This window comes from Condylura cristata, unplaced genomic scaffold, assembly GCF_000260355.1.
Source record: "Condylura cristata isolate star-nosed mole 26May11 unplaced genomic scaffold, ConCri1.0 scaffold00011, whole genome shotgun sequence".
Lineage (NCBI taxonomy): Eukaryota > Metazoa > Chordata > Mammalia > Eulipotyphla > Talpidae > Condylura > Condylura cristata.
In genome coordinates this window covers 21,143,890-21,156,494 of record NW_004567112.1, presented here as the reverse complement: position 1 = coordinate 21,156,494, position 12,605 = coordinate 21,143,890, and the positions used below count along the sequence as shown (strand labels likewise).

General features: G+C 36.2%; 1 protein-coding gene across 1 annotated transcript; it reads left to right on the top strand.

Moving 5' to 3' along the window:
* Positions 1-1,401: 1,401 nt before the first annotated feature.
* ZNF518A (zinc finger protein 518A) lies at positions 1,402-7,853 on the top strand. Its single transcript, XM_004680587.2, has one exon. The coding sequence runs from the start codon at positions 1,464-1,466 to the stop codon at positions 5,898-5,900; it is 4,437 nt and encodes a 1,478-aa protein (XP_004680644.1). The 5' UTR covers positions 1,402-1,463; the 3' UTR covers positions 5,901-7,853.
* Positions 7,854-12,605: the final 4,752 nt, after the last annotated feature.

Below are 12,605 nucleotides of genomic sequence, written 5' to 3'. Positions count from 1 at the left end.
ACCAGTTTATTACTGACCCCTCTTTGGAATATAAAACTGGTTAAAGTAAAGGAAATTTTGCTAAATACCCTTTTAAATATAGACACCAGTGGTTTATACAGTGTATTTGTGCCATAGACGTAAAGGGTTCATATACAGTCAGTCTGTAAGTCATAGCAGAACATATACAAGTTTTAAAATTAAACAATGGTTCTTTGACTGCTTAACTAAACTGGTTAACTCAATCCATGAATGTATGTTTAAGTAATAATCTGCCTGCATCATTTCTCTGAACAGGGTGAGGGGAGTATTAATGGATTTTTTTAATTTTATAGATGAAGATACTAAGACACAGAGATTGAGACTTCTCTAAAGTAACACAGACTACTAGTAAGTGTTTGAATTAATGGATACACACTGTAATGGATACATTCTAGTGTGCCAAGGGTGTTCCTTTTAACTTTCTGCTTGAGTTCTAAGTACAAAAAGCTAGATAATCAAAATCATTGGGAACCAGAGAGGTAATAGGTGGACTTTATAATCCCCTGTGGTAATGTGCTATTTCTGTTAATTTCCTCTTATGGATTTACCAGTTAGTAATGGTAACTTCAGGGAACAGATAATTTTTGTTTTTGTTGTTATTAGATGAATGGAACTTTTAAAAAATAATATAGGGCTTCCCATCACCAGATCGCCTGTCTGCCATCACCATAGTTCAGTGCATTCCCTTCCCCCCACTGTTTTTGATCCCATTCCCCACTCCACCTCCATAAAATATCTCTGATATATAGCTGTTCATTATTATTATTATTTAGATGAATGGAACTTTTATTTTAAACATAAATTATCCCTGAGGCCCTAAGGAAGTAGAAAATCTGGAGAGAGGTTTGTTGAAATCACAGGGTAGTAATACTGTAGGATCAACTAAGGCTGTTACATTTGTATAATTGGAACCATATGCGTATAATTGGAACTTCAATTTAGGGGTCCCTTTCTTGTTACACTTTTCCGAATCCTGCTTAAAAATTGTGGTATCAACATAGAAATCTTTATGCCTCAGAGTTCTTAACCAGTTGTGGTTTTCTGTAGATGAATATATCAAGGCGCAGAGAAGTTGCTGTTTGCGCAGTGTCGCAGGACAGAGCTGGAACTCAAGCTTGTATTTCCTGATTTCAAGATTGGTGTTATTTCTACTTCAGAGTGTTACTTCTTGGTAAGCTGTTTTTAAGCTACTTAGCAGAATTATAACTTTTACTTATTTGTTATTAATATTCCTGCTTTGTTTCAAAATGAATTTACAAAAAAAGACATTTACTCACACTTACGTAATGAAAATTTCATTTCTTGTTTGATTTTAGGTGAGTTAATGTGTGGGAAATCCTGGTATTTTGAAGATGTCTTGGCACAGTATTGTGTCCTGTATAAATCACGAGTAACTTCAAGAGTTTTCAGGAAAAAAAAGAAATTTGAATTTTTGTAAAATCATGCCATCCGAACAGAAGCAGTTACTTTTTGATGAAAAACAGAGTACCCCCCAAAAAGATTATGATGTGAAAAATGAGATAGTTGATACTTTGAGATCAATACTTAAACCAAAAATTTCAGAAAGTATTTTTCATTATAAACTAAAAAATGTGAAAATTGATTTGCCGAAGATAAATATTCCAAATGAAGTTCTGTTGAAACATGAAGTTGACAAGTACCGAAAATTATTTCAGTGCAAACCACAGACTGCAAGAAAATCTATCAGCATAAAGACTGCAAACCATGTAGAGGAATGTATGTTGTTCCATAAATCTGAGAGAGTTGAAGAGAGCATAAAAATGTCTGCAAAAATACTCAACTTCAACTGTTTAAAATGCCAAGATAGTACTCGATACAGCCCAAATGATTTGCAGAAACACTTTCACATGTGGCATCATGGTGAATTACCTTCATATCCTTGTGAAATGTGTAGTTTTTCAGCAAATGATTTCCAGGTCTTCAAACAACACCGACGGACCCATAGAAGCACTTTAGTAAAATGTGACATTTGTAATAATGAGAGTGTATATACTTTATTAGACTTGACAAAGCATTTTGCAGCCACACATTGTGTAAATGGTAATTTTCAATGTGAAAAGTGCAAATTCTCCACCCAGGATGTTGGTACATTTGTTCAGCACATTCACAGACACAATGAAATCCATTATAAATGTGGTAAATGCCATCATGTATGTTTTACCAAAGGAGAGCTTCAGCAGCACCTTTATGTTCATTCTGGTACATTTCCCTTTGCTTGTCAATATTGTAACTATGGTGCCACCAGGAGAGAGCACCTTATAAGACATGTTATAACTTTGCACAAAGAACATTTATATGCAAAAGAAAAACTGGAAAAAGACAAATATGAAAAAAGGATGGCGAAGACTTCAGCGGGACTTAAGCTGATACTGAAAAGATACAAGATAGGTGCATCAAGGAAGACATTCTGGAAACGTAAGAAAATCAATGGGAGCGACCTAAGTATGGAAAAAAACACTCAAGTGCTTAAAAAAGTGAATAGAACACTGGTTAAGTCTGAAGACCAGAGTCATCTTGTTCAGGAACATTTAAATTCAGAAAAGGATGAAAGAGACTATTGTGAGAACAATGATAAACGTGCTGAGTCAGAGTCAGAAAAGCCAATTGTTCTGTCCACTGGACAATGTAATAGAGTTGAAGAGGGATCAAATTTTACTTCAGGTTTCTTGAAAACTGCTGTACAAGGACCTACAGTGTTAATGGTGAAAAACAATAGAATAACAGTTCCTGCTAACTACAGTGCAAAGTTTATGGGCTTCAAGATGGTGGATGGAAAGCAACATATTGTAATTAAATTGCTGCCTACCAATAGACAGAATTCATATTCCACAGGCTCTCAGTCAGAGTCTGCCAAGGATACTCATCTGCAACCACAGACTTTGGATACCACTGGATTTTTATCAGGAATAGCAACTGAGTTAAGTGACACAGTTTACATGAAAACAGGTACTCCGTTTTCATATGCATCTCCTGTACTTCCGGGGAAAATAACTTCAGAAAAAGAAATGACTTCGCTGTCTCAAAGGAACAGTGTGCTTCAAACAATGGATGATGAAAAAAATGTGTCTTCTTTGTCAGTGACATCAGAATTGATTACATCTTCAGTGAACTTGACCACAAAAGTTGAAACAAGAGACGACTTATGGGGAAGTCATATTACTCAGAGTCCTCCTGAGGTCCTAAGTACTGCCATTAAAAGTCCAGATATAGTCAAACCAAATGCATACAGTAGTGGAGATATGCATAACTATTGCATTAATTATGTCAACCCTGAATTGCCTGTTGAGTCCCCTAACCAGGGATCCTTACCTTTTCATAATTACTCGAAAATGAATAATTTAAATAAACGTCGTAGGTTTTCAGGAACAGCATTATGTGAAAACCCTCAAAGAGAAGCTTCATCAAGCAAGATAGTTGCTCAACTACCAATAAGTGAATCAGTTTTATCCCTAGTGAGGAAAGAGAGCTCAAACCCAGATAGCCTGTTAGCATCTACTGGCCTTTTACACACTAAAGACGGAACCTTAAAAACACAGGCTGAAATTGGGGAAGAGTGTGTTTTAGAAAAAGGACAAAACATTGATGAACAGAGCCTATATACTAATGAAAATCAGGACTTAGAGAGTATGACTGAAAAGTCTAACTGGGATGACATTTCTAATGTTGATTCACCCATGATGCCTAGAATCACATCTGTGTTCTCTCTCCAGAGCAAACAGGCATCAGAATTTTTGCCACCTGAAGTAAATCAGTTACTTCAAGATGAATTGAAAGCAAAAGCCGATGTAAAACAAGACACTGACAGCACTCTTAATAAAGACTTGCCTCTTGATTATGACCAGTCCTATCAGAAACTTGAGGGAGAAGGCAAAGTCATCGACTCTTCAAAAGACTTCAAAGTACAAGGCATCTTTCCAGTTTCATCTGCTAGTGTGGGGATTGATATACCTACAAATGATCTGAATTTAAATTGTGGAAAAGAAAAGCAAATTCTGTCAGGGTCACAAGACATGAAAGATATGGAGAAGACAGCTAGAATTTCGGGTTTTGGCACATTACTTAAGACTCAGTCAGATGCAATAATAACACAGCAGCTTGTAAAAGACAAACTGCGAGCCACTACACAAACTTTTGGTTCTTTGTATATACAGAATCCACTTGTAAATTCAGAACCAAAGAATACTATATACGTACAGACCCCAAAAGGCTTTTTTGTACCATTTCACATTGCAAATAAACCTGGGTTACATGTCATTTCATCAGGAAGATCGCTTCCATTGGTTAGTGCACAAGGTGTGCCTGCTTCTCTTATCTTAAACAAGAAACCTGGGATGCTTTTGACATTTAATAATGGGAAACTTGAAGGTGTTTCCACTGTCAAAACTGAGAGTGGTCAAGTGTGTGGAACTGCAGCTAAGGAGCCTTGCAGAATGCCTGTCTTAAAGGTAGAACAAAACAATAATTGTCTGACACCTGCACTTTGTTCCAGCATTGGCAGTTGTTTGAGCATGAAAAGTTGCTCAGAAAGTACTTTGCCATTAAAAGGTCCTTACATTATTAAATCAGCAGCGAATTCTTCACTGAAAGCTGCTCCCGCTTCTAATGTAATATCTGAGCATCAGGGCACTAAGTTGAATATCTTGGATTCAGTAAAACAGCGTAATGAGACTTTTCCAAAACCACCCCTTTATACCCTCTTGCCTGATGGCAAACAAGCTGTTTTTTTCAAGTGTGTGATGCCAAATAAGACTCAGCTGCTTAAGCCCAAATTAGTCCAAAATAGTACTTATTATCAAAATATACAGCCAAAGAAACCTGAAGGAACACCACAAAAAATATTGCTGAAAATTTTTAACCCTGTTTTAAATGTAACTGCTGCTAATAATCTTTCAGTAAGTAATTGTGCATCCTCATTGCAGAAAGACATTGTACCATCTAATCAAACTACAGGAGAGCAGAAAGAGCCAGAATCTTCTAGAGATGCCTTACCCTTCATACTAGATGACATGATGCCAGCAAATGAAATTGTAATAACTTCTACTGCAACATGTCCAGAATCTTCTGACGAACCAATATGTATCACTGACCATTCAGAGGCCAGGGTATTAAGATGTAAAACAAATTGTACAATTGAGAGAAGCTTCAATAGAAAAAAGACTTCCAAAAAAAACTTTTCAAGAATAAAAACTCAAGTAAGAAGTATAGATTCTGAAACTGCTTTTGTATCTAGAAACAGAAACTGTAAACGAAAGTATAGTGATAGTGACCTAGAACCTCCAAGAAAAAAAGCAACATTACATAGGAAGTGTAAAGAAAAGGCTAAACCTCAAGATATCCATGAATCATTTGGATTTAGCAGACCTAGGCTATCAAAAGATTCAGTCAGAACTTTGCGGCTTTTCCCCTTTAATTCCAAACAACTTGTGAAATGCCCTAGGAGAAACCAACCAGTTGTAGTTTTGAATCATCCTGATGCAGATGCACCAGAAGTAGTCAATGTAATGAAAACTATTGCTAAATTTAATGGACGTGTACTTAAGGTCTCATTGTCAAAAAGAACTATCAATGCTTTGCTGAAGCCAGTTTGTTATAATCCTAAAACAACTTATGATTTTTCCAAGAGACACAAAACATTTAAACCTATTAGTTCTGTGAAAGAAAGATTTGTATTAAAGTTAACACTCAAAAAGACAAGCAAAAACAATTATCAGATTGTGAAAACTACCTCTGAAAATGTTCTGAAGGCTACATTTAACTGTTGGTTTTGTGGTAGAGTATTTGACAATCAGGATGCCTGGGCTGGTCATGGGCAGAGGCATTTAATGGAAGCTACTCGTGATTGGAATACATTAGAATAATTTATTGTTAACTGTGGAAAAGAAAAGTAAAATTATCTTAGAAAACAACAGTGGTTTGATACCTTAATGCAGATGTTTTCTATTTCAGTTTATTGCCTGAAACTACTTGTGAAAATTGTAATGTGTCAATAGAAGAGCAAAAGGTCTATATATGATACTTGACATGCTTTCACTCACTGTATGACAGCACAGGCGTACTTTGATTTAATTTTTTAAAAGTGTGTTCTTGGGAAGTTAGGGCTAAAAGAAAATTTTGATAACATAATTTTCCCGACCAAGTTCTTCAACGACTCAGCAGAGGGTAACGGCTAATGGCCACATTCCTCTTTCACCAGCCTTATGAATCTGATAAGTGTAGCCCCTCCAAAGATGGAGAGCTCTTTCATCATGGAACTGAAGGAGTTTTTTACCGTTTGTGAAGATGTGCTGAGAGCTTGAGTAAAGCCCTTACTCTACATCTGTAGTTCTTTGGAGGAGTTTTGGGTGCTTTGAGAATACATTTAACTCACTACGGTTACACCTCATGTTTGAAAAAGAGCTTTTGACAAATCTTACTTTCTTGTAAACAGTGTCCTGCGACAGAGGTTCCAACACCCTCCCCAGATAATTTTCTTTTTTCTAAATGTCTGTCAAGCATTGTAGTTGTAGATAGGCAGTTGGGTATAGAAATAAACTGTCTAATGTGAAATCCAGTGAAAGAATTTGAGCATTTTTCTGAATTTGGTTATATTTGCCAGTGATTCTCTTACACGGAACTATGCTTGTTTAATTTAAATTGTTTGTTACCCATAATCCAAAAGACCAATTTTTTTCTTGGTTGTCATCCCTTTAAAAAGAGTGGAATTTAGAAGCACTTCCAAGGGAATGGCTTTTCTTGAAAATTGAATTTTTTTCCTACAGAAACAATATCATGAAGCAAGATTGGCAAAGCAAATCTTATTTTTGTTTGTGTTTAATTACTCTTAGTGTCTGAACATGTCCACATTGGGACAAACTATTTTTATTATCAATTTTTCAGTATGACTGACAACCCAAAGCAGATGATTTACTGATTGTTGACAGTTGAAAATGGAGAAGCATTACTAGTGAACTCTGGCAGTGCATGAACTTCAGGAGTTTTCTATGGGACATGCCCTACATAGAGTTTTGAAATGGACATTTTCACAGCGACAACAGAATCATCCGTTTAAACTTTTCATCTTGTAATCTTAGATCAAATTTTGTTGGATCATTAGAAAATGGAGTTCTTGTATTACAAAATTATGTGAGATACCATTTTTGTTGTACTGCTACTACAAGTGTTAATGTCATTGATGGAATGAAAACTTCAGGGCTTGTTTTCTGTACATAACAAAAAATTTAAAACTGTACATATTTTTGTACCTTTCAGTTATGTAAATTTCGCACAGAAAGTTTTGACAAAATTTATTTTCTTTCAATTTAGTTCTGTGCATGCACTAATAAAACTGGTGGTTTAATTTAAAAGGAGTATATAAGACTTTACCCATGTTATTTTCTTGGTTTTTATTTCAGATGTAGATTTTTTTTTTGGGTAAATTCATTTTTCAGGGATTGAACACTATTGTTAGCAAGTGCCTAAAAGATGTGAAACAGTTTACATTTGTCAACTGTAACAGTAGGTCCCAAATGGGTCCATTCCCCCAATAGTTCTATTTTAAAGAAAGCCATACACAATGCTTCAAGCTATCTTGCTATGCACATTATACATGTACTGGTTTTGTGCAGTTTGTCTACTTTCTTAGTGAAGTATTTTTTGTATAAAATCTGTTACAATTGTGTTTCTTAAATTGAGCCTAAGAATGGAGTTGATTGAAAAGATACAGTATATATTAATGATGTATATGATGTTTAAAGAATGGTAAGCATTGTTAATTTCTGTAATGAACCTTTTCAATTAAATTTATCTTGTTTGTGTTTACACAATTCTTTTCACTGTGCTAAAATTAAATGGGAATTTTATTCTAATGGGAAATAGTTTTTAAATTTCTTTTTTCATGATAGTGAACTATGCAAAATAAAACAGGATTTTTTTCTTCTCATAGGTGAGATTTTGACTGATAAGGGTAACACCATAATTTTTCTGTGGTTATGATGGTAAGGAAAGCCATAGAGAGGCTTTATGCTCCTTAGCATCCTAACAAGTAAAAGTGGAAAACTTTGGTGCAGAAGCATCTATGATGAGGCATTACCACTTTCTGGGACAGAGATGGGACAATTATGCCAGTGTTTGCTGCACCATAAAAATTCATTAAGAGGGACCCTCCCTGGTGGCGCCAAGGGGTTAAAGTGCAACACTAAGAAGATAGCAGCAGCTGCTTTAGCATGTCCCATCCCAGGCCAGAGAGGTCACCCCTAGGGTGGTGACCCCTATGGGACAGCAGACCTCTGCTGTCTTGCCCGCTGCTCCCCTCAGCAGTGTATTTCATCAGTCTGCTTGTTCTGCCCCCCCACTCTCTCTGGTGAATCCTCTCACTGTCCCTGCACCTCTGGCCTGTACCTCAGTTTATGCATAAATAAATCTCTAAAAAAATTTCATTCAGAATTGCCCTATCCGTAAATAATAAAATCTTGAGATGTACTTTTTTTTCTCTTCAAATTCAAAAGTCATTTAAAAATACATTATGTCCCAGGTACTTTTGTTAGTACTTTTCTGATTTTCAAAATTTTGCCCGGTAGGAGGCCAGTTAACCTGGAACTTCATTGCCGCAGTAGAACATAGAAAAAGCAAAGCCATTATCCTTTTCTTCTGGCTGAAACTAAGGTGGCTTTCTAAAATAATGGCATTAATAAGTAATGACATTATTAATAAACATTAATAATGACAATTAGAAGGGCTAAATTTATTTTTGCAATCTAATTTCAGAGCCAGGAATTTTACCAGTTTGCCAGTTTGCTCATCTTTACTAAATGTGCCTCACTAATATGACATTCACTTTTAAAAATAGTTTGCTTTTCAGTTTTTTAAGCATTCAGGAGCACATTGAAATGCAGTAATTGTTTTTATGTAATATTTTGTTAGGTTCAGCAAAGTTTTTCAAAGAAGGGTCGGATAGTAAGTAACTTAAGACTTTGTAGATCATTTGTTCTGTCATAGTTAATGTGGAAGCAGTCAGAGACTACATGAATGAGTGCATACATAGTATTTCATTTAAAATGCAGGTAGCTGAATATGGCCTATCAAATAATTTACCAAAGTGCCTCCCTTCCCCCCATTTTTTTCTTAAAAGGTCTGCTCCTGGTTTTGTTTTGTTTTTTTAATTAAAAACGTAAGTCTGATAGGTTTTTTGGTGATACTCACCAGTTGTATGAAAGTTACTAGCCATAAAAATTTAAAACACGAGTATAAATTGTCAATGTAGATGTGCTTGTAAAAGAAGACAATATAAATACAACGAAAGTTACTACTGGGTAAATTAGTCATTTGTGTAAGAGTAATGTAATTTATGGAAGAATTAAAAATGAAACCAAACAGTTGCTGTGAGAATTTAGGTTAGATTAGAAATAAATGCTTGTTCTTTTAGTGATTTGAAATAGCTGTTAAGAAAAGGCAATTGTTTTGGAAAGGGAAGGATGGAACTCAGGCGACAACAGAACCCTGGATTAATCCCATATAATTTAACTCTTGTTTAAGTATTAAGTGATTCCTTTTCACCACTGACATCTGCTTGAGATTTGAGATGAATTTGCCACCTTGGGGTTGGGGCATTGGTTCTGTGCTTTGCCTTGGCATTTTGTTGGTCCTTTAATTTTCAGCTAAGTGCCCTGCCTTTATTGAAATATGCTTGGTATGTTTTCAGGGATTTTTTTTGTTGTTAGTTAAGAACGGCTTTAGCAGAAAATTTCTCCTGTAATGGAGAGTTGAAATGGGACAGCTTGGCTGTGGTTGGTGTTCATTGACTTAAGTATGTTTGCTTCCTTTAGTAACTGGACAATTGAGAAGTAATATCTTGGAGCTGTTTGACAAAACGAGTTACCTTTTTTTTTTTTTTAAAGATTTATTTATTTGTGCATACAGAACTGGGGTACAGGCCAGAGGCTCAGGGGCGGTGAGAGGCTTCACCAGAGACAGAGTGGGGAGCAGAACAGGCAGATCGACAAAGTACACTGCTGAGGGGAGCAGTGGGCGGGTCAGGAGAGGTCTGCTGCACCATGTGGTCACCTCCGGGGCAGGCGGGGATCGAACTCATGCGGAAGCGTCCTTAGCTTCTCAGTGCTGTGCTTTAACCCGCTGCACCACCAGGGAGGGCCACAAGTTACTTTTTGACTAGTTCGAAGGGGCCTCTATTAGACACTCCTAATTTAAGTTTTTCTCTGCTGGTTGGGAGGTTAATATTTTTCATAAAATTTTAGAAGTTATAAAATTTCAAATATTCTAATGCTTTGTCTTCTGAGATTCACATTATGTTTATGCTGTTATATTTGATACTGTTACATAGGTATGTGACAACTGTTCATTTCTGCTCTTTTTACTGTTTTTCTTTCTGTTCCTCAGACTGGACAGTGTAAATTGACCTATCATTCAGTTCATGGGTCTTGGTTTCCTCAGGGCTTCTGTCGCTTGTTCCCCCCCTCCCCCCAATATGAGGTTGTACTTCTCTCTTGGCATGCTTATAATTTTGTTGTTGTTGAAAGGAGACTTAAGCTATAATGTGACAGTTCTGAAAATTGAGATTGTTCACCCCATTCCCCTATTTTTGTTATTGTTACTTGTGATTGTATAGTAGCTTCTCTGAATGAATTTATCAAATCAAATTTTTATAAATTTTGCCTTAAACACCTGGAATGAAAAAAGAAATGAAAAAATTCTCCCAGTTTTTTGCCAGAACACTGTGTGTAGTGTGTTTGTGCGTAGTGTGTATGTGTGTGTGTGAGGCGGGGCGGGGGGGACGCAGAGGCACATTTCAGCACTCAGGAAGTTTACAGTTGTGCCTTAGCCTTCACTTGCTTTTTTAGCAAAATGTCCTACTCAGACAGGACCTTCTCAGATCTTTAGTGCACACAGAGTCCTGGGCTTGCATGTAGCCTTCTAGATTCCCAAGAACATTCCTAAGTCCTTACAGACATCTTACTCCCCAGCCTTTCCTCAGGTTTTTGGTTAGTGTCTTGATTGCCCCAAATGTCTGTTGCCTCCACCAGCAAAGACATTAAACATTAACCTGTTAGCAAACATCAAGCTTAAGGTGAAAGACTGAAAATTTAGCTCTTAAGATCAGCAACAAGGCAGGTATCCTTTCATTAAGTCCAAGATTTATTCCTGTTTTTGTTGTTATTGTGTTGTTGCCATGTTGTTTTGGTGATCTGTATCCCACAGATGGGTGAAACCATCTGGTATCTGTCATATACACAATTTCCTGGACTCTTAATACCTGATTGCACTGTCAAAAATGTATATAGGACTACCATAGCAAAGGCCACCAATTGAGCAGCTAAAAATAAGAATTGTATTGGCTCCTGCTTCAGGCTAGAAATCTGAAATAAAGGTGTCAGCAGGACTCTTCTTTCTGGAATCCCTCCTTGCCTTTCTATAGCTCTGGTAATTGATAGGCAATCATCAGTGCTCGTAGGCTGCTGACGCATCGCTCCAGCGCCCTGTAGACACATGATGTTCTCCTGGATATTTATTCACATGGTTTCCCTTTTGAGCATATCTGTGTATCTAAATTCCTTCATTTTATAAGGACACCAGTCATACTGGTGATAAACTCAACCACATGTATAAAGACCCCATAAATAGCACATTCCAAAGTGCTGGGGTTTAGTACTTCAACATGTTTTGGGGAATTGGGTGGGAAAGGGCCCAGTTCAACCCACAACATAATGATCATGAAAAGATAGGACATTAAAAAATACAGTTATCTTTACAACCGAGTTTGAGTAATCTGAAATCTAGCATTTAAAAACCCATTCAGAGATTGTGCTTATTCAGTGATCAACTATACCCCTTGTTAATTAGTAAGTTTATCTTAATTAGTTGCTTATCATTTCAATACTGTCTAAAGTACAGGAGAAAAAACTTTGATAAGACAAAATGTAAAACATTTCAAATGATCTGGCTGCTTACAATACCTCTTTTATCCCCTAGTGTTCACAGCAGCTCTTTTTTTTACCCTTGTTCTGAAGAACATTTCCCTAGGCCTTTACTCTTACTTTGCTCTCTTCCCTCTGTGAACTTCACATCAACTTTAGAGTCCCTTTAATAAGCAGATCAAGAGCATATAATTATACTTAGTAAGTAAAGGTAACAACATAATAATCTTGGACAAGAACTTCTAGAAAGTTCATATCCACATATACATTTCTTTTGGTTGGGAGCACTGACAAAAAAGGACCATGATAGCCTCATCTTTACACACAAACATCACATTTTTACTTACATTCTGTTTACTACACATTAAAACTTTAACCAAGACATAACTGGCATGCACTGACAGTAGCGAGCTTATCTACATTGGTGCTCTGTGACTATTGTAATGGCTTGAATTTCCTACAGCTTTGTTTTATCCTAGATTATAGTAGTTTGGAAATAATGTTATTTTCTTACATGATGAAAATACAACTATTTTGTTTAAATAAAGACATTTATTTGTACAACATCAGTATGATAATTCAACCAGATATTAACAGTTCATCAAGTTAGGCATATAATAAGTTCTTATGAGCTTCTTACAAAGACGTGGATGACAA